This window comes from Aphelocoma coerulescens, chromosome 9 (assembly GCF_041296385.1).
Source record: "Aphelocoma coerulescens isolate FSJ_1873_10779 chromosome 9, UR_Acoe_1.0, whole genome shotgun sequence".
NCBI classification, from domain to species: domain Eukaryota; kingdom Metazoa; phylum Chordata; class Aves; order Passeriformes; family Corvidae; genus Aphelocoma; species Aphelocoma coerulescens.
The window spans coordinates 3,622,033-3,650,021 of record NC_091023.1 but is presented as its reverse complement, the minus strand read 5'-3'; the positions used below and the strand labels follow the sequence as shown (position 1 = coordinate 3,650,021).

General features: G+C 41.1%; 1 protein-coding gene across 6 annotated transcripts in view; it reads left to right on the top strand.

Annotated features, from left to right (window-relative positions):
• The window catches only part of FARP2 (FERM, ARH/RhoGEF and pleckstrin domain protein 2), a 75,050-nt gene that overhangs the window by 11,463 nt on the left and 35,598 nt on the right, over nucleotides 1-27,989 (top strand). For 5 of the 6 annotated variants that reach the window (XM_069024653.1, XM_069024654.1, XM_069024652.1 and 2 more), the window contains exons 3-11: nucleotides 8,395-8,499; nucleotides 9,911-9,953; nucleotides 13,550-13,628; nucleotides 15,612-15,709; nucleotides 17,721-17,835; nucleotides 25,235-25,382; nucleotides 26,155-26,244; nucleotides 27,336-27,499; nucleotides 27,631-27,699. In XM_069024653.1, the coding sequence (XP_068880754.1) occupies nucleotides 8,395-8,499; nucleotides 9,911-9,953; nucleotides 13,550-13,628; nucleotides 15,612-15,709; nucleotides 17,721-17,835; nucleotides 25,235-25,382; nucleotides 26,155-26,244; nucleotides 27,336-27,499; nucleotides 27,631-27,699 (911 nt within the window). The remainder of the gene's footprint in view (nucleotides 1-8,394; nucleotides 8,500-9,910; nucleotides 9,954-13,549; nucleotides 13,629-15,611; nucleotides 15,710-17,720; nucleotides 17,836-25,234; nucleotides 25,383-26,154; nucleotides 26,245-27,335; nucleotides 27,500-27,630; nucleotides 27,700-27,989) is intronic. The other variant, XM_069024657.1, reaches the window with a different exon arrangement.

The window sequence follows — 27,989 nt, the reverse complement described above, 5'->3', positions numbered from 1 at the left end:
GAGTCTGTCATAACTGTCCTCTTGATGTTTTAAACTATTTCCTTTGGGCAGATTTCCTCAAAGCAGGCCGTCAGCCTGGAGTAGCCTAACACCTTGCAGGGGAAGTACAGTACCTGGGTGCTGTAACTCCTAGGAGAGAAGGCTGGGAGAATTGGGATTGTGCAGCCTGGAGAAGGAAAATCTCTGGGGAGACCACACTGTGGTCTTTGAGCTCCTGAAGGGGCTCCAAGAGAGCTGGGGGGGGACTTTGGACAAGGTTCTGGAGTGACAGGACACAGGGAATGGCTTCCCACTGCCAGAGGGCAGAGTTAGATGGGATATTGGGAAGAAATTCTTCCCTGTGAGGGTGGTGAGGCCCTGGCACAGGGTGCCCAGAGAAGCTGTGGCTGCCTCATCCCTGGAAGTGTTGGACAAGGCCAGGTTGGATGGGGCCTGGAGCACCCTGGTGTAGTGGAAGGTGTCCCAGCCCATGGCAGGGGGTGGAATGAGATGGTCTTTAAAGTCACTTCCAACCCAAACCATTCTGGAATTCTGTGAAAGCCCAGATCAAATCTGGTGAATGTGGGCATGGACGATGGTTTTGAGGCAAAAGCATAATTAATGGAGAAGGACTTGCAATTTTAGTGAGGTGGGTTTTTTTATGAACAGAGGAAAATAAAGTATTTTCTATGTTTAAAATGACTTAAAATATAGTTTTATTTATATGCATATACACACTTATGAAATGAGGCTGTGCAAAGTCCCAGAAGCACTGACTGTTTGAGTGTGTGGAGTGGCCAGGCCTGTTGGAAGGAACGGGCATAGGAAGGTTCAAGGGTTCGTGCAAGTGTGTAGGGGCTTGTAACAAAGTTCAAGGGGGAAAAACTGACATCAGTCTCCTGACTTCTAGTTCCTTCTCTTTATTAACTTGTGTGAGCAAAGTAGGTGCTTAGACTTTTTGTTACGAACCTGAATTTGGGATCAGCTACCCCAAAGCAGCTCCTCTCTGTGATAGTGTCACTGTTGTCACCTGGATGTTTAATTATTAACAAGCAGGAGCTCTGGTGCCAAATCATCCAGCTGTTACCTGTGAAACTGTCCAAGGATGTGGCCCACAGTGTTGATCTTTGCAACTTCCTTCTTCCCCAAGTAGTCTACAGCAGTGCATGAAGTAGAGGTGTGGGGGTTCATGTATCTATTTACCTCTCCAGGTAATGAAAACAACTGAGAATTTCTGCTTGGTGCCCGGTTTGTGGCTCCTCCACGTTGCTGTTTGTACACCTGGGCACCGTGTGTTGGCTGAGTGCTCTCAGCCATGTCGCTGCTTGCTTTTTCTCTGAGCACAGTGTGTTTCATTCCAAGTAGTTCAGGTGTTTCAGCACAGCACCATTTCTAAAACTTAGGACCGTTCTTTGTCTCCACGTGTTCTCTACCTAAGTCTACACTTTCCAATATCGTTCACATAATTCCCTCCCTTTTGGGAATCTTTCCCATGTCAGCCAGTTGTTGTTTTCCTACTTTCAGGCATCCAGCAAGTCTAGCTGCTCTGGAAAAGCTTGTTTGTTGGGTAGAGCTGGTTCAATTGGCAGTGATGTGCTTTGCCATTGCCTTAAATGATCCTTTAAATGATCATAATTTTAAAGCTCGCCTTAATTAAATGAGCCAGAGGCTTCCATTTCTAGAATAATTTGTCTGGCTGTGGATTCTGCTTAAAAAAACCCTGACAAACCCACATCAAAACCAACCACTGAAATCTTAGGACAAAAAAAAAAATCATGGGGAGAGAGTCTTAGAATGATTTTTTTTTTCCCCCCTAAACAAAAAATTATGCCCAATATGGAGTGTAATAATGGAACTTAAAATAGCTCTGAGATTTTTATTTGGGTTTGCAGCTTCCATATTTGAGTGAATGGTATTTCAGGGCTGTGTGGAAATACTGTAACACAATAATTCTTTCTGTAACATAATAACTTCTTTTTAATAAAGGACTTTCAAGATGAAAGTGCACGCTGTCTCGTTTTGTGATAACGAAGCCACACTGTAAGACTTGGCTGTTGCAAGAGGGAAACCCAGCAGCTCAACTGTGCTCTCTAGGGTAGAAAAAAAAGTTTGGGACAAAAAAAATTCATACCAGCAACTAGGGCAGAAAGGTGGATGAAGTTTCACAAAACTCATGTGTGCTAGGTCAGCTCCTACAGGTCTTCACCTAATTCTGGAAGAACTGAGGATTGGCATCCTCACTCAGTGGCAGGATGGGACTGCAGGTCATCAGGACCTTGCATGAGAGTCATGTCTCCAGCTGGGCATCCTGTGCTCTGTAAGCTGCTAAATGCTCTGCAGACTATTCTTGGTGTGGTCTCTTAGTGAAGTAACCTGTAGTTGGGACCTGTCAGTATAGAAGAGTGAAAAAATAAATGTATTTAAAATACCATTTTCTTCACAAAGAGGTAAGAGAAAAATTGAAAGAATTGACACTTATCGTTAAATGTTCAGATGATCAAAATAGAATAGTATTTAAGCAATTTGGCTGAGCACATGAAAACAGTGTTTGACAGAGTTATTACCTGGTGCTTGTTTTTGTGGGGGAGCAGGGAGTATTTTCATTGGAGTTACTAGTTCCAATCGAAATTTAGGAAACTAATAAAGTGCTGAAAAGGAAGGCGGTTGTTTCTTGCTTTTCCAGTCTGCAGATTGAATACTAGATACAAAGCTGTAAGGTCATCTTGTTTCAGCTATGAAAGCACAAACTTAATGACTGGTATTCCTTGCCATCTTAAATTATTTCCTTCTTTCTAATGAGGATTCTAATGTCCACCCTGTATTCAGAAATGCATTTTTGTTTATATGTGGCATTAATGATGGTTATTAACAGGGAGTTTTGAGGGTGTTTTTTCTGTCTCACGCTTCATTTGGACAGAGATCTAACAGATTACGGAAAGGCTGGAGATAAACAGAGCTATAAACTCACCAAAATGTTTGCATATTTCTGATTAAGAAAGGAAACAACAAGTCTATGTTTAGTTGCAAATTGTCTATTTTTTTTAATTTGCCAAAAAATGAAAAATCACTTTTTCATTAGGAAGATCTCTAATGTACCCCAGAGAAGAAAAACCAATAAAAATCTGTGTCTGTTGAAGGGAGTTTTATTTAAATCAGTTTAGTTTGCTTTGGCCATTCACAGGGTGCTCCACGTTGGCTCTGTGTTGCCTGCTTGTCAGTGATGATGTCAAATCTAAACTTCTGCCTCTCATGCACATCCACTATTAACTAGAGGATTTGGTCTCCTGACAGTTGCAGATTTCTGTGACACAAAAATCCAAGGTGTTTGCTGGTGCTAGGGTCCAGTGGCTCCCCTGCCTCTGGCTGCACAAGAGTTTCCATTCTATACCTCAGTTTTATAACTGTTTTTTTCCAAACTCTTGACTTTTGGACTGATTTTTCCCTTCCATTTTATCTGCTGCCAAAAGTGGATTTCTCTTTTGGAAAGTTGGAGCAAGGGCAGCTTGCCAGTTTTGGAAGATGAGAATACTCCTTATGAAAATACTGGGGTTTTTGGTTTTTAAATTAAAATATGTGGAAGCAGGAAGTTAAGATGTTCTGGAAGACAAGTTTGGGAGTTAGAGAGGAAGAATCGATTTTGATAATATGGAGCTATGGTCTACTGAAAATCCTAGGCTATGTGCTTGTTTTTCTCTCTTCCTAAGCTCAGATGTTAGGGCAGAGGGGGGATCTGCCATGCAGGTAGTGATTTTTGGGAAAATAGCAAACAGCACTTGGGTCGATTCTCCCCTCTGCTCTGGTGAGACCCCACCAGGAAGACATGGATCTGCTGGAGCAAGTCTGGAGGAGGCCACAGAGATGCTCCAAGGGCTGGAGCCCCTCTGCTCTGGAGCCAGGCTGGGAGGGCTGGGGGTGTCCAGCCTGGAGAAGAGAAAGCTCCAGGGAGACCTCAGAGCCCCTTCCAGTGCCTAAAGGGGCTCCAGGAGAGCTGGAGAAGGACTTTGGACCAGGGTCTGGAGGGACAGGACAAAGGGGAATGGCATCCCCCTGCCAGAGGGCAGTGTTAGATGGGATATGGGGAAGAAATTCTTCCCTATGAGGGAGATGAGGCCCTGGCACAGGGTGCCCAGAGAAGCTGTGGTTGCTCCATCCCTGGAAGTGTCCAAGGCCAAGTTAGACAGGACTTGGGGCAACCTGGGATAGTGGAAGGTGTCCCTGCCCATGGCAGGGAGCTGGAATAGGATGAGCCTTAAGGTCCCTTCCCACCCAAACCATCCTGTGATTACATGGTTCTATAAAACAAAAATAACTGTTGTTACGAGTTAAAAAAAAAAAAATTATATTTTACTCCTCTGTCCTAAGCATTCCTAACATTAAATATGTTTATTTTTCTGATAAAGTAAAAAATACAGATACCTCCATGAGGAAAGAAACTTCAGCTGAGAATGCTTATTCCTGTTTGATGCTGTCTTGGCACTGTGAGGGGTCTGAAGGTGTAGTTTCTCTTGCCACACAGGGCTCTCTGTGCCATTACTGCCTGTCAGGGTACCCTGCTTGGCATTTGCACAGCTCTGAGGGAACTTTTCAAGCTTGACCTCACTACAGAAATCAATTTGAAATAAATCTGTTCTATTGAACAGTCTTCTGATGATGACTTGTTAAAATTATCTACAGTACAGTTAGAGCTGGGTCACTGAGGAAAGCTGTTGTTAGGTGCCTATTTAGTTTTTTTACCCTATTTTCTTGTTCTTCCTTTTTATGTGAAATAATTCAGTAATATCAGTAGTCATTGTCTTGGCAGAAAATAAAGAGTAATTGAGAAGTTTGGAATGGAAAGTATGCCATGTTGTGAATTTGTATTGAAAGCAGGACCTTTATGAAATGCATTCATGCAGCTACTTGCCCTGATGTCAAAGTTACAGTAATTAAGGAATTACTTAAAGTATTTTGCTTTGTGCTGCTTTTATGCAAATTAAAGAATAACATGGAGCTGCCCACTACATCACTTTCGTTTCTGTCTGCTTCAAAATGTTCAGCTCTTTGGAAAGGATGGTTATAAATGTAATAAACAACTTGAGGAACTAAATAGTTCTAAGAGGAGTTTTCCTAAAGAATTTGAGGCGTAATAATAAAAGACTGTGTTCTGTCTCAAGCTTTTGAACCCCATTTTTATTTTAAAATAAAATTAATGCTGTTCTTTCAAAATGTGACATTTATCTCTTGAAGGATGCAAAAGGATACTGAGCTTGAACTGGGGTTTTTCTTAGCTTGTCAGTGTAAATGACACCCAAAATTATAGTTGATAGCCCAAACAAAATTATTTTACACTTTTAACATTTGGATGTTAATACCTTTATAATTTAATCAGTTGCCAAGTGCTTCCAGCTCCAGCCATCTTAATTTCTTCATCTCCAGTTTCTCTTGAAGGAGACAAGTTTCTCTTGACAGTGGAGGGAGAGAAGTGCCAGGGATCTGTGCCATATGGGCTCTTTTCTTGGGAGAGATGAAGGCAGCTAGATTGTCTTCAGGCACGGAACTTGATGGAGCCAAGAGATGTGACTCAGTTTAAATGGAAGAAATCTGTGTATTAGAATCTAGTTGGGATAATTTTAATGCCTGTGTATGGAACTAGCCATGCACACAGATTCCTTGATCAGTGCAGCACACATTTTGGCTGTAAAACTTGTCTGATTGCTAGCAGGTGTCTTTCACGAGTTAATCCAAGTGTATCAGTTCTAACAGAAGGTGGTTGGAACCAGAATCACTTCTCATTTCATGAATGAGAAATCAGAGATCTGGGTCACAGGACACCTCCTGTTCAGAGGCTTCTAAAGGTTTGTAGATTGTGGATAAGGTTTGTCCATGAAAAGGCAAGTGGCATGTCCCATCTTCTGCACATGAGGTTGGTCAGGGTACTGCTGCGTCCCCACAAACATTGCTGGCTGAAAAGTGTTCCCTTCTTGGATCTGTGGGGCCTGGGAGAAGGAGGTGTACAATAACAGATGTGTGTGGATGTACCTTAAAAAAAAAGAAAGGGTCCTACTATATTTGAGGATATTTTCTTCTGTTACTATTTGAAGATTTATGCACAAGTCCATAGCAAGAAATGTGTTTCAACGGGAATTGAAAAACATAACCAAAATGCATTTCTCCAGACTTGTATGTCTCCTGTGGCAGTCTGTAACCTGCCTGGGAAATGTGCATGCAGGAGACAGCAGAGAAAGAATGTCATTTACTGGAGATGTGGCTTGCCATTACCTGTATCATTCCTTATTTCATTGTCACCATTTAAAAACCAAAACCCATACCCCCAGAGTCTTCTGCAAGCACAGATTTTGGCTAAAAAAGTTCAGCTCTATTCTTACCAAGACAATGCCTTTTTAGACGTGACCAAACTTGTTCAGAAAAAGAGATGAGTACTCCTACTCATGTACCGTGTCAGCACTCAGCCTGGCATCTCTGTACCCCTTGCAGTCACCGAGAACTGGATCATTTCTCCTGACTTGCAGTTTTGTTTGGGGGTTTCAGGGTTTCAGCATTAGTGGCCTAAGCCAGTGTGATACCAAGGAGCTTTTTGAATGGCTTGTGTTTGCTCCAGATGAATTCACCTGACTGAAGTTGTGGTGGCTCTTACAGGTAGCGTGGCTGGTGAAAGCCTGAGTGAGAGGGACGAGCCCCCATCTTGTGTCGTTCTCTGCCCTGCTTCTGTGCTTTTCTCTGAGTGTTGGATTCAGTCAGCTTTGTTCACACCACTGTGGATGCCAAAGGTGTTTCAGATTTGCAGCACCGCATGGCTGTCAGACTTTCTTTCTATGAAATTTCAGGGTTTTTTGAAGTGTTACAGAGGCATTTGCACAATTCTAAAAGCATTGGCAGTTTATATCTTTTTCCTGTAAGAGGCAATTACTTTTGAATTTTTTATGCACCTCAGTGATGTGAAAGTATTTCCCCAATGTTCACCTTATTTTTTACCTTTTAAGCCTAAAATAGCACATTCTTTCTCTCAGGTATTTTAATTTGCATTGTATTAAATTATTCTAATTCTAACACTAATTTGGCTTTAAAATGAAGAAGGGTAGATTTAGATTAAATGTTGGGAAGAAATTGTTCCCTATGAGGGTGGGGAGGCCCTGGCATGGGTTGCCCAGAGAAGCTGTGGCTTCCCCATCCCTGGAATTGTTCCAGGCCAGGTTGCACAGGGTTTGGAGCAACCTGGAATAGTGAAAGGTGTCCCTGCCCATGGCAGGGGGCTGAGACTGGATGGGCTTTAAGGTCCCTTCCCACCCAAACCATCCTGTGATTCTGTTATAATTTATTATAATGCCTAATACTTTTAAAGGAGGTACTATTCTGAGTGTGTAGAGTCATTAGAGAGCTCTGTGCCTGCTTTGGTGGGAAAGTCATAGAGTCTTCCATCACTGGACTTGTCCAAATGAACAAAACCCTGGTGGCATCAATGCTGCCAGAGTGTTCTGCCAGAGAATGCTGCCACACCCTGTCACCACAGCTGGGGGACTGCTTCCGTGGTCCAAGGTGTAGCTTGGTGGCCACGCAACCTCCCGCTGAACCCTGCTAGGTTTTGTGTGTTGCTGGAATGGGATGTGACAGGATGGAATGGGATGTTTTTGGATCCTTTCCTGAGTGATGAAGATGGACTGATGTGTAGGTTCATAAATGCTGTTTTTCTCCTGGTGCCTGCTACAGTCACATGGGGAGAGATGCTGAGAACAAGCTGGGTGATTAAACCAGCAGCCCCAAGTGTCACTGGTTTGGGTGTGCTGTGGAAGTTTCCTGTTGGCTCCTGTGTTGCTGTAGGTGTTTGTGGCTTTGCCCCTAACTTGACTGTCAGAAAGGGTTGGTGAGTGAGTTTCTTGAGGGAGAGATTCATTGAAAGGATTCCCCAGCAAGCGTGGTGTGAGAGGAGGTTTGGTTGTCCACAGGCATTTCCAGCCTAGTTGGTGCGAAGGCTGCGTGTGGCCCTGGGGTTCCTGGTGTGGGAAGGAGTGAGGGGTCTGTGTGGAGCAGGGATTTGGCAGCTCCTGCTTCCATGTGCTGCAGCTGAGGCAGACCGCACTGCTCAGCTACACAAACAAACGTGTGGGTTTATTGAGGGAGCTGCAAATAGCCTGCAGCTGGTCTCCTCAGCTCTCTGCTGAGCCTGCTGTGAGCAGGAGACTGGATGTAGGTGACCTCCAGTGGCCCCTTCCAACTTCAGTTCCTCTTGTTCTGAGAAGGATTTTTATATGGAGTCGTGCCTGTATATTAGGTGTTTGTGTGTTACAGTGACAAGAATAATGTGAAAAATCTTTGTGATATTTTTCTCCAGTTTATAAAGATGCCATTTGTTTTTGAATTTGCTGTAAACTTGTTTATTCTTATTAATCTCACTGTAACTTTTTTTTATTGTTTCCTTAGTCAAAGTGTTACGGCCAGACATTATTGACAGAAGTTTACAAGCATCTGAATTTGATTGAATCAGACTACTTTGGAATTGAGTTCCAGAATATCCAGTCATATTGGGTGCGTACAGTTCCCTGATGAATCTGGTATAATGAAAAGGTTGGGTGAATGCAGTTCCTTGAGTGACAAAAATTTCTCAGTCTGCTGAAGTCTCCTGTAGTCTCCTGTGGGATTATCTCTTGGATTCTTGTAAATCTGTTTCACTCACCAGAATGATGAGAGCTATTAAAGCAGAAGGGAGGAATCAAATTCTGCTTCTTGTTACATTTCAGAAATTATATAAAGCAGTTAAATAGCTGCTGATGTTCCTACTTGCAGGGACAAAAATAAAATCCTCCTTTCCTCTGAAAGGGGAAACATGAACTCAAAGTGTACTCTGTGGAGTGCTTATAAAATCAAATTACGATGTGTAATTTTTGTAGTGTTTGTATTTATCCTCAGTTAATTCAGTCATCAATTAATTTTCCTGAAGAGCCATTACAAACCTCTTTCTAATCAACACAAACCTCAGCAGTCACACAGGCCTGCAAGCTTTTTAAATCATTGATCTAGATCAATGCTGACACCTTTAAGCCTCCTAGTCACTTATCCCGTACCTTGCAAAGAGGACAATGTGGCTTCTAAACTAGAAAAGGTTCCCCAAACTTTCTTTTTGGTTTGGTTTGGTTTTTTTAACATTTTTACTTACTTTTTTTAGTTTTAGGACTCACATGCAGAAAATATGACTGAGAACATAGGGAATGCTAGTGGCACTAATCCATGCTGCTCTCGAGCTGAGGAAACACAGTAAAGCTTATTTAGTTTCCATTTCTTGTGCATGGTGTCCAAACTGTTTCTGCAGCTAACAAGGTTCTTAAAATCCTCAGCTGTCTTTTAAACAGAGCAGTAACTAATAAGGACCAAACATAATTGTCTTGTAACAATTTTCTGTTTGGAGGAGTGGGGAAAATAAAAGGTTGAGCTTTCAGAATATTTTGCATTACCATTATGGATGTTCCTTTTAGTAGAACAATAGTCTTAAAATGTGCTTGTCGGAAGGGAAAAAATGGGGGGAAGCTAATATTGAGTAAAAACCCTTAAGTAGGTAAAAGTGACAGAAAAAGCACAGAAGGGAAAAAAATGTTGGACCTTTTCATGTTCTGCAGACTTTCTGTAGTTCTGCAGCCTGGCTCCTGTCAGTCTGTGGGTTTTGGCATGACTCCTGTCCTCTTGGTAGTGGGGCTCTGCTTTTGCTGACTTGGCTCTTCTTCTGTCCAGATGAGCTTTAAGCACAGATCAGTGGCTTTTCTATTGATGCATGAGAAATGTCAATTCAAATAGATAAGTACACTTTTTGCAAAGCAAAGGAATTACTGCATTGAGGAAGAAATGCTACTCATAAATTACTGTTTAATTTGAATTTACTTTTGATGTTTTCATATTCTATTCAATAAGAATGTAAATTTGTAGGTTTTTTTCTCTTCAATTTCAGATTTGGCTGGAACCTATGAAACCTGTTATTAAACAAGTACGGAGTAAGTAGTTTTAAAAAAGGAAGTTTTCCTTAATTTGCGTCTTCTTTATGTGGGTTGCTTTCACAATTACTACTTGATTTACTGGTTATGCTTCCCTGCAAATTACACATGGTAGGGGTGATAGAGGTTCCTGCTGGGGCATGCCAACCTGACATTTCAATAGGTAGTATGTGGTGGGTGGAATGGAAACTTCCTGAGGGTAGGGTTCTTTCTCTGATAAATATCTGGATAGGTTGGGTCACCTGGTGTGACGTTGAAGTGAAATGTAACACTTGCTGTGTTAGCTCTTGGAAGCTGTGTTGTCATACTGTGAGAAGAGAAAGGAACATTTTGGCTCATTCCCATGTCAGCTTTTTCCACGTGCTCAGGAGCAGCTTTGCTGGAAGAGCAGAGGTGGGGATCTCCCACCTGGGTGGTGGCTGCAATGTCAGAGCCTCTGCCTTGGCTGTGAAGTGTGCTTGTGCTGCCTGGCCAGGAGGATCCTGCAGTAGTGATGCTGTCTTGTCTTTATACCACCTGAAAAGTGTTAATGTGACAGGCACTTTAAAGGCAAAAATAGTTGAAGAATGCAGGATGCTGGTTGGTTCTTCAGATGTCGAAAGATTAGATCCAACTTTTTGTTTTTTTCCCTGTAGAACACAGTTAAGCTGTTTGTTTTGTGGCTCTGATTGTAGAGGCTTTGTGGAAGAACAAGATCAGGAGGGTGTGGTGGATTCCTACTCCTTTCCAAATCCTGTTGAAATATGTTGAATATGAGTACTGGGAAGTAGCTTTTAGTTACCCTTCTGTTTAAAATTGATTGCCAGAAAATATGAAATCATCAATTCTAGCTAATTTTTTAACTTTAAGGTCATGATTTTGACTTTTGTCAACATTGTTTTTTAAGCAGAAGAGCCAAATCATCTATAAAATAAGGCTCCCTTAGGAGAGTACAGAATATTTTCACTCTATTTTTCCTGCCAAAAAGATGTTGGGAGTGCCATCTTTTTATATGCTCCTGGCTAGAAGGATTTATGTCCTAGTCAAAAGACCTGGTGGATCATAGGTCTGCAGTGCTGCTTGGTTACTCCTTCTGTATCCTCTCCTATACTATGTAAATTGTGGAAACTTGACCTTAGACCACAGACAGTGTTCCCTGATGATACAAATATTGTTCTAAAATGGTCTAAAATCATGGGGATGTACTAAGATTTATGGCTGCTTTGCAGTCTACCACCCATGTTGTGTTGCCACTGAAACGGAAAGATTTATTTAATAAAAAAAAAAAAATTAGTCTGTAAGAGATACCAGTCAGTTGTCTGGCAGATGTTCACGTTCTGAAATCAATTTTAAATTGCTTGAAATGTCCTATTTTCTGTAGATTGGGGGCTTTGTTTGGTTGAAGGCTTTTTCTGCAGTGTGATGATTTTGAAGTTGACCATTTAACTTTTAGTCCGACAGCAGGAGAACATAGATGTTACTGGCTTTAGGGTGGTGATCTTGCTCAAACCTGTTGGCTGATGTTGCTGCTGATTGCTGTGTACCTGCAGATAAGCACTTCTCAGTCTTTGACATCCTCTCTAAAAACAAAAGTTCTTCTCCCAGTTAGTTTTGGCTAATGACCTATCATGACATACACTGAACTTTCTCTTGTGTGATAAGGTTTGGGGTTTTTTTTATTAATTTCAGATGAAAGCAATCAGTTTTACTACTGAAGCACTCCAGATGGGAAGGAGTTAGGATCCAAATTTCCAGCCTCCTAACAGGCACACAGTATCAGGTTGACATTTGGGTACCTTCTCTGAGGTGCTGCCCCTTTATATAGTGTTATATTCACCATTCCTGCCTGGGTAATTTTTCCTCACATCCTTTTTGTTTCTTGCTTTTGCTCAGACTTGGCTTCTTAAAATGAATTCTGTATCTTGGTTAAGACTGGGCAAATGTTTCTTTTCCTGATTTGAGTGCAACTCATTCATAGAGAAGAGGCAAGATTGACTAAACAAAAAGAGGAGGGTTGTGTAACAAAAGCAAATCTGCAGTATTATGGTTTCAGTTTTTTGTATTTGTTATCATTTGATGTAAGTGATGCTTGAAACACTTCCAAAATTGCTCCCACGTTAACACTTCCACTTGATTGGCATCAGTAATGTGCAGGACTGTTCTTAACCTTGTGAAGGTCTTCCAGAGGCTCAGAATATTTTCAGAAATTTGATGTAAAGTTTTGGTCTTTTAACTGGAATCATTAAAACTGTTTATTTTCTTCACTTGGTGTATTTCTAGAACTGTGGAATCCTTAATCTCTGCCAAATGTGAGCTTTCTGTGTCATTATAGGGTGTTATTTCCAGCCTCCCTTTATTTCAAGACACTACACTGTAATTAGGATGTGGATTTTGGTTTTTTTTTCATTCACCAAAGCTTTGGTAATTCTGGAATTGGAGGCTGGGAACTTCTCTTGTCACAGCTGTGATAGTCTGTGAGTTCTCCCAGCTACTTGTCAAAAAGCAAAGTTTGTTATTCTCTCATTAGCAAACGAGAGGGTGAGTGAAGGAACGTTTGGCCTGTGGGAATCAGGTATTCCAGACAGAAGAAATCAGTGCACTTTGGGGCTGATGGGGTTAAACTGGACTTTGACAGGCTTTAAGAGATCTTGGTGCTTAAAATAAATTAAAGCAGGCTGCTTGTGCTCCAACAAGTTTGATTTATTTTTAATTTGGCTAAGTTTACTTTGAATTAGCAGTGGCATGGGGAGTCCAGGGGGGCTGTGCCTGGCTCTGGTCCAGAGGGTGCCTGTGGACATCAGGTGGATGCTCAGCAGGCTCCTGTAAGCAAAGGCTGGCCAGTGCTTTGCCTGCCTGTGGAATACTTGGCCTCATTTTCTTTAAGGCAGGAAAAACAATGGGAAAACAGTGGTGTCCAGTCCTGGCATGGTGAGAGACAGTCAGGCCCAGTAGTTATTCCTTCAGAAATCCAGGTGAAACAGGGATTGTGGTTCTGCAGGCTGAGTTGTGATGCTGGAACTGTTAATTCAGAGCATTATGGACTGTTCCCAAGAATGAGCAAGGCTTCTCTTTAATTTTGCAATTAAATTAGTTTTCTTCTTGTTGTTGAGATGTACAAGAACATTGAAAATGGGAGGACATGAGTATTACCAGACGTGCTGGGAGCAGGCTGCAAACACCCTTTTATCTCCATGGCGAGCCAGCCGGGTCTGCTGGCATCAGTCCTGATGGTGGAAGTGGGTGTTGGGAGCCTGTGGGATGTGTCTCCCTCCTGCACCCCTTCTGGGACCCTCTCCCTGGGTCACCTGTGATGGTCTTTTATGCAGCCAAGTAGTTGCTTTGGGGTATTACAGACTTCATGTCGCATGAAACTCTTTCTCCAGCATTCAGCCTGCAGACTCACCTTGTCTGTGGTATCCAAGTTCCTCTGGAAATCAGCTGCTCTATCTCCCTTGACATGGACAGTCTACACCAGAGCCTGCTGTGGTTACCTGGGATTTGAAATCTGCCTAGACTTTCTTTGTGTTATTTTTATGCCTGTTGGCAAACAGAATGTGCATGTGTTCATGAAGAACACCAGGGTTTTTTTTTTGTGAAATGACCAACTTTTCTTCTAGGACCAAAAACTACAATGCTTCGTCTGGCTGTAAAGTTTTTCCCTCCAGATCCGGGTCAGCTGCAAGAGGAATATACCAGGTAAAGTATTTTTAGAACCATTGGACTTGTATTACATACTGAATTAATAGAGTAGGAGGGCAGCACAGCTGCTTCCAAGCAAAGCTGAGATGGAAGATGAGTGAAAGAGCACTTACAGTGAACGTTACAGTTCCAGCAGACAGGTGTTGGCAGATGAATGTTATCAGAAAAAATACTTTTCAAAACAGAAAACAGCACAGTCCTTGAAAACAGAGAAGAAAGTGTAACAATCACTCTGGATGGGAGATATGATAAAATGAAATGCAACTGAAAAAAAAAAGAAAATTTGGGAATGGAGTGACTCCAACCAAATGGATTGGGATGAAATGAGGCACATTGAAAAGGACCGAAACTTGCCAAAATTACACTTACTGAAACCCCCAAATCAGGGAACAAAGTCAAACAAATGTTATCAGAAGAAATGCTTTTTCAAAACAGAACAGCACAGTCTCTGCTTAGGGTTAGGCTTTCCAGCATCATGGTGTCAAGGGAGTCAGAGTAACAGAAAATACTAATGTTTATAAACAGTGCCTGTAAACACAAAATAATCAGTACATATTTTAATAAGTGATTTAAACTTCCAAATCTCACACTTGCAAACACTTCACTGTTCACATTTTTCACCCTGCTCATCAGGGGTCATTTTTGCTGATTGCTAATTGATCTTGGTCAATTAAGCAGCCCTATCCACCTGCTATCACCTGGGGACCTGGTTTGAAGTTTGTGCCTCTAACAAGGACATTACCCAGATGTTGTTGTTTAAAGAGCTCATTTGGTGCTTTTCACAGTTTCACTATTTTTAATTGGAATTCCTCTTAGAGAGGTTCCTTATTATCCTTCAGATGTATTTAAGAACAAAACCAGCATGATAACTGTTGTGATTGTCTCTTGTAAGGAGAAATACCTAAATATTTCCTTTGCACCAAGTTTTCTTATATTAACTGCTGTTTCATATAGGAAATTCACTAGGAATACAGCTTTTTAGAGCAGGAGCTGTATTTTGCCTATTTATTGAGTATTTACGGTCTGCACTTAAAGCAGCTGGATAGTTAATGATGCTGTTAATGATAATGTATTCTTTATTGTGAGTAAAGTACTGAAGAAACTGAGAGAGCTCATCAGACATGCTGAAAGCAGGGCACACTTTTGAGAAGCCCTTAATATTTATTGAGAAGCCCCTACATATTTACAGTAGTTTAAAATTTTAAAAAACCCTACCATTCAATAACTTTTATTATCTTTTTGCATCAGGAATAAAGTTTTAAAACGAATTCTTCTTTAAAAAAAATTATTGCTATTTCTCAGGGTGTAATTCAGTAAAGAAAAAGGATCAGTCTGTCAGTTTGAAGGTTTGTAGTAGTGAGTTGTTGCCTGTTTACTGGAGTCCTTACTGTATCTTCTTCCAAGTAAAAGGAACAGCATAGAAAGCTGTTAAACAGAAATGATTCCTCTTTAACAACTGAATGGGAAATATTTTAGTTGAACTAATGTAGCAGTATAAGAAAAGTAAATTGAACTTACTGTTTTTGTAGGCTGCTAATATAGTTCTGGAAAATACAACTGCTGAGTAGATTAGTTGAGTGCTAACAGAAGTGCTTATCAGCGTTCCTAACAAAATACTGGAATCAGTGATGTTCTTCCATCTTTTTTCTAATAGATAAGATGACTTGAAGTGTTCTTTAAGTTTCTTTCCAGCTAAAAATGACAGCTGCTGTTACTGCACAGACAAAGCTGGCTTAAAATGTGGTTTTCCTTCTGCTTCCTTGTTCCTGTGAGTCCTTTTGTGCTGGTGAATTGCACTGGACTAGTCACAGGTTATTTTGGTTTGATTTGACACTCCTTGGTAGCCAGGCTGTTGTGTTATTCTTTGGAGAGCGGAAGGATCAGGAGATGCTGCATTTATAACCTTCTGCTCAGTTGTTCTGTTGTCCTTTCCTGTGTCAGGATGGTCTGGGTAACTGCAGCCTTGTACCTCTCCTCCAGGTACCTGTTTGCATTGCAAATCAAGAGGGACCTGGCAGAGGAGCGACTGACCTGCAGCGACAACACGGCTGCTCTGCTGGTCTCCCACCTTCTGCAGTGTGAGTATCCCAGCTGGGCTGGCACTGCTGACGGTGCCAACCCACGTTAAATCGCACACAGAAGCTTTTGGTAACTAAAAGAAGTCTCTGTCTCACAGTATTTCCTTCTTCACACACTGTAAATATGTTGATTTTCAACCCTGGGATGGTCATCAGGGCTGGCGTGGGGAGGAGCAGCTGGTGCTTATGTAGGAGGTGAATTTGGCTTCAGGGGGGTAGTACGAAACCAGCCCTTTGCTGTCTGTTTCCCTGGCTCTGCAAGCTGTGTTGCCAGCACTCCACATCTTCCAGACAGCTGTTCCCACCTGTTTCTGTGCTCCCTCAGCTTCACTTCTCACTTTCCCTGTGTCTGGGAGGAGATGGCTGTACAGGAACTGGGCTGAAATACAACTAGAGCCATGCTGGAACAGGCTCTGCAGTGGGGCTGTCGGCAGCTTTCCTCCTCACTGGGACTGAAAGTGGAAATAGGAAGCAATTTTTTTGGAAGCACTCCATGCTGCTGCTGGCTCAGTCTGTACATGCTTAAAGACCTAAAATGTGGCCTTTGAGACAAGGAGGGTGGAAACCTTGAGTGAGTTCAAACACCAAATAGCTGGAGCAGCAGCTGAAGTGTTCACAGATCTGCAACCCGACCTGCAGACAGGGCCTGTTGGTGGCTCTTTGCTGGCTGGCAGCAAAAGCTGATCAGTGATGCTTCTTCACATGTGCACAGCTAAATAGTTATTGGTTGTCTAATTCTGCAATGCAATATAATAATACAGTTATGATAGTACTACTTCTGGTGATTTTATTGGAAGAGCAAGTCTATCTTGTGTGTGTGCCATCAGTGAGTGACACCTCAAAACCTGCTCATGATTTTCCAGCATTGTGGAGCTGGTGAGCAAATCTCACCGTCAAGCCTTGCTTAGCTTGATTCTGCTCTTCTGAAAGGTGGGCTGTGAGAAAGTTTATTTTCAGCAGAAATTATTTTATAAAAGCACCTTTCAGTATTTTTCACTCGTTCTTTCATGTGCTGGCTTGATTTTAAACAGGATTTGCTGTGTTCTTGTCAAGAACAAGCCCAGTCCTTTCTCTGACAGTAGCTGATGGCAGATGCAATGGGGAAGCACTAAGACATAGAGCAAGCATATGGCAACTCTGCTGCATCCATCCCATAATCACTGCACTCACAACACCACAGATTGACTCTGTATCTGGGTTTGGTGGTCCTTGTAGTTGTCTAATTTTTGAATTTGCTTATATTTTTGGCATTCTTCCACAGAAGTGAGCTTCACAGCTTAGTTTTTGGGAAGTTTTTAGGATAACATACAGACTTTTAGCTTTAAAAACCTTTTGTGTTTGAATTTAATATTGCAACTTCATATTTTATTATTAGAAAAAAGTAAATGGCTTTTAAAAATTTATTTGTTCAGCTTGTAATTTTTATATACATTTGCCATATGTTCTGCTTGCCTTGTGCTTCTGTATTCCAAGCCAAAGACTTCTGGTCATTTCATGTTGTATCAGATGGAAGCTGTTCTGCACTTCACAATAATGCTTCTTTTTTTCTGTAAATCTCTTCCTAAATTCACAGCATTGCATCTGAAAGACATGGATATGTGAAAGGGAGACCAAAATTCCAGATGTAATTTGCCATCTTCCCAAGTAGCCTTGTCTATTACTATTTTACATATATTTACTAAAAAATAAATTGAAATATGATGTTTGGTATAAGGTATCTGTAAGGAAAAAATGTTCCAGACCACCTCACAGGTCTTCTACCAGTCTCACATCTTGCACCCATAAGAAGTCTAAATTTTCCAGACCATGTTCAAATACTGCTGTAATCCCCTGGAAGTCATCTTGGGATAAATGTGAGTTTGGTAAAATGAAGCTGGATACAAAGCATCATGCACAAATTTAAATCATTAAAGGCTCTTGTGGTCTCTCTAATTCCTTACCAAGTACTTCTGTCATCAATCCTTTCCCATGGTTTCTTCTTACTCTAACATTGTTTTGTTCTCTGTCGTAGCTGAAATAGGGGATTTCGATGAATCGGAAGATCGAGAACACCTTAAAACAAACCAGTATTTGCCAAACCAGGAGAAACTTGAGGGAAAGATCCTGGAGTTCCACAGGAAGCATGTGTAAGTGAGGATTAATGTAAAGCACTAATGTAACCCTGGGGCAGCAGATGGGCTTGCCTGGGGGAGGTCGAGCAGCTGCGTGATAAGATGATGTTAAGAGTGTGTAAATTAAACACCATTTGAGCAAGGAAAGTTGGGTGTAGCAATAGTTACGTAGTCAGGATGGAGTTGTTGGGCAGTGGTTTTTCTCAAGTGATTTTTGCAGTGTATCTTTAATAGCATGCCAAAGAAAGCTATCATTTAATAATGGGTTTAGGCAAAATTATTCTTCAGAACTTCCGTTCTACAAAGTTTAAGCTCAGTTTTGCCAGCATATGCAGAGCTCTTGCTTTTGTCTAAACAATTAGATATCAATTGCATCATATTCTTTTGCTACACATTAAGCATAAGGGAGATGGAGAAGGAGGGAGGGAGTGGGGAAGAAATTAACTTCCATCAGAATTCATGTAATACCTTATCTTACAGCTGGGTATTTTTGAAATAAGGGAAGATTATTGGTGACAAACTCTGCCACTAATATAAAATTAGTTCCAACATGGAGTCAGGAACTGCAGGAACTTACTTTTCTGTATTTTTCGAGACCTTACATATTAGGATTTAGCAGTTCTTTTACAAATTTAGAAGTTATTTTATGAATTGTGAATATTCACACACACATTTTATTGTGCATGCTTGTGTGTTCTAATCCAAACTTAGATTTTCCTTTGCTCTCTGTGGGTAAACTTGTGGATTGTTGCTGACTGATTTTCTTTTAAGACTGAACAAAGGTTTTTCAGGGCAGCATCTGTGTTTAAAGACACATCCTGTAGTATTGGAAAACTAGTTCCTAAGAATTTCAGTGATTAACTATTTGCTGTTTATGATCAGTCATTTTAACTTGTACTGAAATTATTGTTAATGATGAAATTTCAGCTTTCTTGATTCTTCGTGAAATCAGGTGGTAACTTTTTTCTGCTTTTGAGCCTTTGAGGTGCACGTGGAAATGATGAAGAAAAAAAATAAATGTTTTAAAGTAATTTTGAAGTAAATTAAAATATGTGGAAGGATTCTTCACCTTGGGAGAAGGTAGCTGGAGGAGGGGCACCATTCATTTCATTATTTTTCTCTTGTCTAAAGAAAAGTGCTGAAAGAATTAGTAACTTCAGAGCAAATTAAAAGAGGGAAACATCCTTTTCACAGAACTTGTAGCAATATTGTGATACTGCTGCAAGGTGCTGTGGAGTCCGAAGCTGCAAATGGGTCATGCAAGGTTTTGATGATGCCATGCAGTGTCGGTTGATGGCTTTCAAATTTGAGGTGAAATGTGGGATTTTTAGATCTAAATACCCCCAGAGCATGGACAGAACAGCCCAGTGTTAGTCACGTACCAGGATTCTGTTGAGCTGATTCTGCTTGTGGGGAATTTTCCTGCTTTGCTTCTCTTGATGGAAGGGTTCTGACTGTCTTCTGAGTGAGGGACTGATGGTTTTGTTAAATGGATTTGAGCTTTTTTTTTCAAACAAGTTACTTCTAATCATTCGTTACAGTAAGGAAAGTTTGTATTTTTTGCCTTTCAGGAAGGAGTCAGAGGAAGGTTAATAGGTAAAGATTCCTTGCTTCATAAATGTACTTTGCAAAATTAGTTTAATGAGAATTGCATTTAATACAGCCATATTATTAAAATGATTGTAAATCTTATTTTAAGGCAGTGTTTTAGAGGTATATGTGCAAGCCATGTTAAGAGTAACAGCTGAGGCATGTAATTAGAAATGGTTACCATGGAATGTTAGTACCTTGAAGGCACGTTTCAAATTTCCCCTGCACCTTTGGAAACATTTTTGTTAGAGAGATGTCATTTTGCAAGCACTGCAATCTTAAAATTAGCTGTGGCTTCCATGGTTTAACCCCAGCTTAGCCCCATCAGCTGCTAGCTCCCCCTTGGTGGGTTGGGGGAGAGATTTGGGAGGGTGAAAGTAGGAAAATTCACACCTTGAGATGCAGACAGTTTAAATAGGTGAAGGAAAAGCCACACACTCATGAAAACCAGGAATTCATTCCTTACTTCCCACGGGCAGGCAGGTGTTCAGCCATCCTCAGGAGAGCAGGATCCATCCACGGGTAACAGTGACTTGGGAAAACAAACATCACTCCAAATGTCCTCCCTTCCTCCTTCTTCCCCCAGCATTATATGCTGAGCATGAGGCCATAGGAGGTGGAATATCCAGTTGGGATCAGCTGTCCCTGCTGTGCCCCCTCCTGAGTCCTTGTTCCTCTCCCAGCCCCTCCCTGGTGGAGCTGGGTGTGGAGCAAAAGAGTTCTTGGCTCTGGGTGAGCTTTGCTGGGCAATAAGGAAAACACCCCTGGGTTATCAACATTGTGTCGAGCTCAAATAGAAATCCCAGCTACTGTGAGTAAAATTAACCCCAGCCCGAACTAGCACACACATCCCTTCCCTCTTCCCTTACTCGGGGAGGATTGACCACCCTTTCCCATCTTCAGCAGTTGAGCAGGGTTCTGTGTTTTCTCAGTGCAGATGTGTTTTCCCTCATTTCTGTTCCAAGGAGCAGGGCAGGAGCAGGGACCTGGGCATTTGGCTTTTTCCTGGCGACGCACAGTGCAGTTGGACAGACAAAATTGCTTCTCTCTCATATTATCCTGGTGTGTCATATTTTTACTTTTTTGGTTTATTTTAATTTTTTATGTCCTTTAATTACCTTATTATTCCCCCACTTACCTTGAGCAGACTACTATTTTTGAGGCCAGGTTGGATGGGGCTTGGAGCAGCCTGGTCTAGTGGAAGTTGTTCTTGCTCATGGCAGGGGGTGGGACTGGATGATCTTTAAGGTCCCTTCCCACCCAAACCATCCTGGGATTCTGTGATTCTTTCACTGATGATTGCTCCTGACAGAGATTTCTTGTACAAACTGGGTGTCCAGGAAGAGAAACTCATTTCTGGCAGGATGGCTCATCTCCTCCAGATTGTTTCTGTGGCACTTTCTTTCTGCCCCAGTTTTCCTTTTCTTTTTTTTTTTTTTAATTGCTTCACTGTAGCTATTGGAAGTGGTAGAACATCATCACCTTCAATAAAACAGAACCTGTGTGTCCAATCCATTCTGTTTATGGAGAATGTTGTAATTGGAAAGATGGCATTTGAATGCTTATTTTCTATTAAACATATATTTTTCTTTTACATGCGTAAATTCTTTCTTTTACTTTCAAAAATATAGCAATGTGGTTTATATACTTTGCAAATGTAGTAATGGTAAACAAGATGAGTTATATTTTTGGTGTAGCACATTAGTTACTGCTGCAGCAAGAGCCTGAAGTAACTTATTTTATTTCTACAGTTAATTAAAAATAAAAGATGTATATTTTGTAGATGGTGCATTGGTACTGGTGCAGTTAATTCCTGGTACCCAGGCACTCAAAATACAATGTTTTCTGCCTTCCTGTGAGTAGTAGAATACTTGCTGCAAGGTGAGTGCAGGATTCAACATGACACATTTTGCCTGTGTTCACATGTCTGTGGTTTCTTTGTACATACATAAATCAGGAAAGAAGTAGAAGATTTAATAGATTTATATTTACATTTACTGTTATCCCTCATGTCCTTTCACAACGTGTTAGCTTAGTTGTCCTTGGATTTAAATTCTTTAAATTGTGTGTAAACTAGAAAAACTCTAACTTGACACTTCATCTTTAAAGTTCTATGTTAATCACTGGGTTTAAATACTCTGTAAATCACCTACCACTTGACAGCATTTATTTTTAATCTGTTGCCATGGGAATATTGTATCACAACCAGTATTTGTCTAGCTGGATGGTCGTAAGGAACCTCTACACTAACACCTCTTGCACTGACAGCAGTTTTTGCTGGAAATACTGATATTAGTGTGTCGTCCACTGACCTGGGGAAGATTAAGTAGATTTATCTGCTTAATGGCTGGACAAAATTAGAGCAGATTGTTTTGGCACTGGGCTGTGCAGCTAAGCCTGCAGGCAGCATCTGAGGGCAATTTCTGAAACTGCCTCTCTTTGTACCTGTCTGTGGTACAGTCAGAGCTGCCTGGCTCTGCTCCCAGCTCCTCCACACCAGGCTCAGCCTTCTTTGGTGGGTACAGGCAGGTTGTGTGCAAGTGAACATTCTTAAAATTGGCTGGTATCTTATTTTAAATTCTCTGAGATGTGCTGTGCTTTGGACCATATGTAATGGTACATGAAGTAACTGTCAGTGGTTCTACATCAGTTACACCAGACCGTTCATGAGGAATTTTTAGTACTGCAGAGCTCCAATTTTCCTGTTGCCATTTTTTTGTTTTGCCTTCCTTCCCTTCCAACCCTCCTTCCCAACCTCAGCACTCTCTTTAAAAGACAAAGCCCTGCTTTCATTCTTAATGTCGCTGTATTCAGAAGAATTACAGCAAGAATTAGTGTGGGTGGGAGTTACACACAGTGCTCTCAGAGTGTAACTCAGGAAGCTCTGGCCAAAAGTAGGATTTATGATCTACCTCTTTTGTCTTGTATATATTTAATAAATAGGAACCATGGTACTCCAGCTTTTTTGATGCAGTTAAGGAATCTGTGGTGGAAGTGGAAACAACACTCAAAGCCAATATTAAAAGCACTTGCTCCAGTGTTACTCATTTCAGTGAGGGGGAAGAGAAATCTGCTTTACCAGTTGAAACTCTTAGACATAACTAATACATGTAGTAGTAACAGTGGTAGAAATGCAGCTACAAGGCTCTCTCTGTAGTTTGGCATTTCTGTTTCTATTTGAAATCAGGTTTTTGTTCCTCTTATGTTCTTCCCTTTATATTACATGGTCACATAACAGTGACGTTTGGATAAGGGTGGATTATGGAATGAGCTTGTAAAGTCAGGAATGTTATTGAATCCCTGCCTTCTGCAGGTGCCAAAATGAATTTGTGATTTCCTGCTGTAGTGTTTTAGATTCTTTGTTTTCCCCTCCAGAATGAACAAGGCAACAGAGCACTGTTGAAATCTTGTTGTCAAACTTTTGTGCAGTCAGGCTTACTTTCTCAGGGCATTTTGTGTATGTCTGTGTTTTACACTAAAGAGCATTTTAGTATCAAAGAAGCATTGCTTTTACTAACAACTTCTATTTTTAAAACCATAGCATATAAGTTTCATAATTGTATTCTGAATTGTAGAGACAGCTCTATTTATATTAAAAAAAAAAATATCTATATGGCACTAAACAATTGATTAATCTAACATGTGACTCTAGAAGGAGGTATTTTTAAGGAGTGTGACTAGAAAGGCCTGTCAAGGGAGTAGGAGAATTTATTTAGTACTGATGTTGTGGTTGGCACTGCCTAGTACACAAAAATAGGTAATGCTAAAAATAGTTATCATCTGTTTTAATGAAGTGAAATGCGGATTTGTGGAAGGAAGGCCATTTTCTTCTTGGAAAAAAAGGCTTGTAAAATTTGCTTAGTCTGTGTGTGCAGGAATCTAATCCAGTTTCAGCACTGGTTGTTTGTAAATAGAATAATAATATTTGATTAGCACCTGTGTCTTCCTTGTGTCATTACATTTATCCTAGTGAACTTGCACATGGAAGTAATTTGGTATTTATTATTTCTAATCATTGTCAGCAGTGATGTAGGGGGTCAGTTTATCCAGCTGTGGCTGCCACAGCCTCACTGCTCTGAATGTCCCAGCAGGTCCTGTGCTGCTGGTGTTTCATAGAATTCTAGAGTGGTTTGGGATGGAAGGGACCTTAAAGCTCATCTTGCTTTGACCTGCTGCCATGGGCAGGGACACCTTCCACTAGCCCAGGTTGCTCCAAGCCCTGTCCAACCTGGCCTTGGACACTGCCAGGGATCCAGGGGCAGCCACAGCTTCTCTGGGCACCCTGTGCCAGGGCCTCACCTCCCTCACAGGGAAGAATTTCTCCTAATGTAATCCTAATCTCATCTCTTTTAATGTAAAACCATTCCCCTTCTCCTATCACCTTCTGTCCCTATAAAAAGTCCCTCTCCCTCTTTTTTATAAGCCCTTGTTCAGTACTGAAAGGCCACGGTGAGCTCTTCCTGGAGCCTTCTCTTCTCCAGGTGAACACCTCCAGCTCTCCCAGCTTGTCTCCAGAGCAGAGCTGTTCCAGCCCTTGGAGCATCTCTGTGCCCTTCTCTGGTCTTGCTTCATCTTATGGAGTGTCCACTTATGCTGGGGGCCCGAGATCTGGAGGCAGCTCTGCAGTGGGGTTTCCTGGGGGTTAGCACAGGCAAAGGTTCTCCTGCTTTTGCTGGTTCTCTTGGACCATATTATGCCTAAAACTGGGTAATGGTGTTTTCTTGGAGGATGTTTCTGGTTCAGAGACCTACTTGGGTGACATGCTTATGTTTGTGATAAAGACTTTTTTGCTTTGCACTGTAACTGGGGCATGATCAGCAGCAACAGTTGGACTTTATCATCTTCAAGGTCTTTTTCAGCCTTAATGATTTTATGAGTCTATGATTCTAAGAATTCCTTCATTTCCACAGCACCAGTTGCTCATTCATGGTGGACCTTTAACTCCTTGTCAAGACCCATGAACTTACAGAGTGCTTTGACTTAGAGGGCAAAGTCAGTACGAGTACCAGCTGAAAATGCACTGCAATCTAACACACTCCCTCTCACGGAGAAAAACGGGGGGGGATTGAGGAAAAAAAGGACTGTTTTCATGCAGGAGAGCAAAGTGTTAGTGGTTTGACATCAGCTAAGCTGGGGAGCAGTCAGTGAGGGCTGAAACTGTGACAGGTGTGTGCCAGAGTCAGGAAGAGTCTTTGTGTTGTAGTTTTGGACCTTGTGCACCCTTACAGAGCAGTTGCTCCTGTCTGTGTACAGCTTCCTCCTGTTTTTAGGGTAATTTTGACAGCAAGATGAGGTTTCTTTTAAAGAGCCTTCTCAGGATTCCTTGGCAGAGAGAGAATTATCCAGCCAAAGACTGGAGGAATGTGTTGCACCTGGAAGTAATAGAGTAATAAAATTTGTGCTCCCAAAACCTGACCTGAAAAGGGTCATTCTGTTGCAATATTTGCATTGTTTCTGTTTTGCTGGCTGTGCAACTCTACCAGCTCTCACTTCTTATCTTAGTCAATGCTAATGTGTACACAAGCAAGCAGAAGGAGGAGCACTGTGGATTGAATTTGGATTTAACTTCATAGTTTCTAAACTGAAAAAGCTCTGAGCTAACTAAAATCTCTTTCAGCACTTGTCTTGGGATGCAGTTGACATTGCCCATCAGCTGTGTCATTACAGAATTTTCAATGTTACATGTGAATTGGAGTGAAACCACCCAACTAGATGAGACAGAAAATTCACATTTAGTGCCAGAGTTCAGACTTAAGTGTGTTAGCAGTGTTGGCAGTATAGTAGAAGCAGATTGTTCTTAAAACTTTATTTTTCTTCATTACAGGGGTCAAACTCCTGCTGAATCTGACTTTCAAGTGCTTGAAATTGCCCGGAAACTGGAGATGTATGGCATCAGATTCCACCTTGCCTCTGACCGTGAGGGCACCAAAATCAACCTGGCAGTTTCACACATGGGTGTGCTGGTGTTCCAGGTACAGATGGCAAACTGTGTCTGTCTGTCCTTTAGCAAGTCTGGGAGTAAGTCTCCCATTCTACCATAAGGTATCTCTGATGTCTTGAAAATCTAATGTGCTCTATGGTCAAGGAGTGTCATTTAAGCCCCCAAAATACTGTTCGGTGCAGCTTGTTCTTGTGCAGAGTGAAGAGCATCAAAACCAAGTGACAGTAAAGTAGAGGGTCTTTGCTTGAAGTTAGCTGTGTCATCAGAGAAAATCAATTCATTTGGAACAGGCCTGGGTCAGGTCTGTCATCCTGGACTTTTGGTTTGGTTTCTCTTCTTTTCATATTCCAGTGTATTTTTGCTGGGATATTGTTGCTCTTATTGTATAGGAATGCTGATTGATTGGAGTGGTTGGGCCAATTAGTGTTACTATGTTTGTTGTATTAAATAAGTGACTCTGTGCTCAGAGTCCTGTTTATGAAAGCAATGATACTGTTTTCCTCTCCCCAAAACACAGAGGCAGCTGATCTACTGAAATATCTCTGGGTGCTCAGCTGTGTCTTACCTGTTCTTTAGTTATTGTGGGGCAGCTTCTTTTGGAGGTGCATCAGCCACTGCAGTCCTGCAATTCCTCTCAGACTGCTCAGTGGCCTCTCTTGTTTAAGGGAATATTGTCACCAGAACTAAAAATCCAGCTGAATGTGTCCACATACACGTGTCTGTATACCCACAACAGAATTTTATTTGGTACTCTGCTTTTCTGACACTTGTGCTAACATTTAATCGTTCTCATTTTAATTCAGGGTAACACGAAAATCAATACCTTCAACTGGTCCAAGGTCCGTAAACTGAGCTTCAAGAGGAAAAGATTCCTTATTAAGCTCCACCCAGAGGTCTGTGTAAGTTTTACTGTAATATAGACTGGTCAGTGTTGAAAAAAATACCTGTGCTTCCTTTTATTATGAACATTTCTGGAGTTTGTGATTTTATAAAACAGCCTCAGCGGGGCAGGCTTGGCTTCATCATTCAAGGGTAAATCCTTCCTTTCTCACCCCATAACTTAGGATCTTTAGGTTTTGTGTTTCAATCTCAGCTTATTCTTGACACAAGCTTACACAGGTATAAATGTAAAACAGAAAAGAATTACTAGACCCAGGAATTTGGTGCACCCTGTCTCAATACTTCTACTTCGAAAAAGTTACATCCACTTTCTTGATTCAAATGAGAATTACCTGATACATCTCAGGTAGGAATAGGTGGCTGAAACTGTATTGTTGTAGCTTCATTTTAAGGATGGTATGATTACTCTTGCTTCATCTTTTCTATACATCTGTATAGCACAAGTGTTATTTTTCATGCTTAGCTGATTTACAGTAGATGTTTTTGATTGCAGATGTCATCAAAGTTGTTGTTGCTTCCACGCTGGATGACTAGATTGCACTCAGTGTTTAATTTATATTAAAATTGAGGAAAAAACCAATTTTGGACATACTATAATTTCATGTATCAAGGACACCTGAAACAGGACACACTGTCTGCTTGTGTAGCAATGTGTCTCACAAAGAGCCCTTCAGAAATTCCATGGGATAACTGTACTCTGACATATGCAGTATTTTCCAGTTTTGTCTAAATTTCAGGGAAACAAGCATCAGAACTCTTAAAAAAAAGATTAGTATTTTAAAGTAGCTACTATTTCACTTAAATATTTAAATTTTTCTTTGAGATTTCTAAAGCTGAGTTATATTGAGCATGTTTCTAAAGTCTAAACACTTTTACAGTTTCAAGGTAAGCAAACATTTTTGAAAGCTATTAAATAATTTTTAGCTGCATTCAGAATCACTCCCATTAAGGCATGCAAGAAGTGATTTAGCAAAGTCCTGCCTCTCACTGAAATTCAGCTTTTTTGTTGGCACCCATATGTGCCTTCCTTTTCTCCTTATTGTCATTTTAGGTGCTACTGAACTTCTATGTTTTTTTTTCCCAGGGCCCGTATCAAGATACATTGGAGTTTCTTTTGGGAAGTAGGGATGAGTGTAAAAACTTCTGGAAAATCTGTGTGGAGTATCACACGTTCTTTAGGCTCTTCGACCAGCCAAAGCCAAAGGCTAAAGCAGTGTTCTTCACCAGAGGGTCATCATTCAGATACAGGTAGGGAGAAACACAACAGCCTCATTATGTCTTAGAAACTGAGATCAGAAGGAAGAAGTATTTTAAAGTCATTCCATCTCTAATGCTCATCCCCTGTGTTTGATAACCTTTGTACTTCTGTGGGTTCACAGTGGACGAACACAGAAGCAACTAGTGGATTATATTAAGGACAGTGGGATGAAGAGAACCCCATATGAAAGGTAAGATGAAATAGCTTTGTAAGGCAAAACACAGCTGAGACTTTCACAGTGCCCTCATTGCCTAAATTTCAGTGTTTTCATGCTGCTTGGAGGCAGGCTCATCCTCAGTTATCAAATTTAAGGTAGCTAAACAAGAATGTGAAAGATTTGGTTTTTTGTGATGATGTAAGAAGATTAGGAAAGTTTTGGTACCACATTTTGATGTCTATGGACAATGTGTGGCTTAGCTGTCTGAAAGTTCAGCACATACTCAAGATTCCATAATGTTAATGAGGACCTGTGTGTGTGCC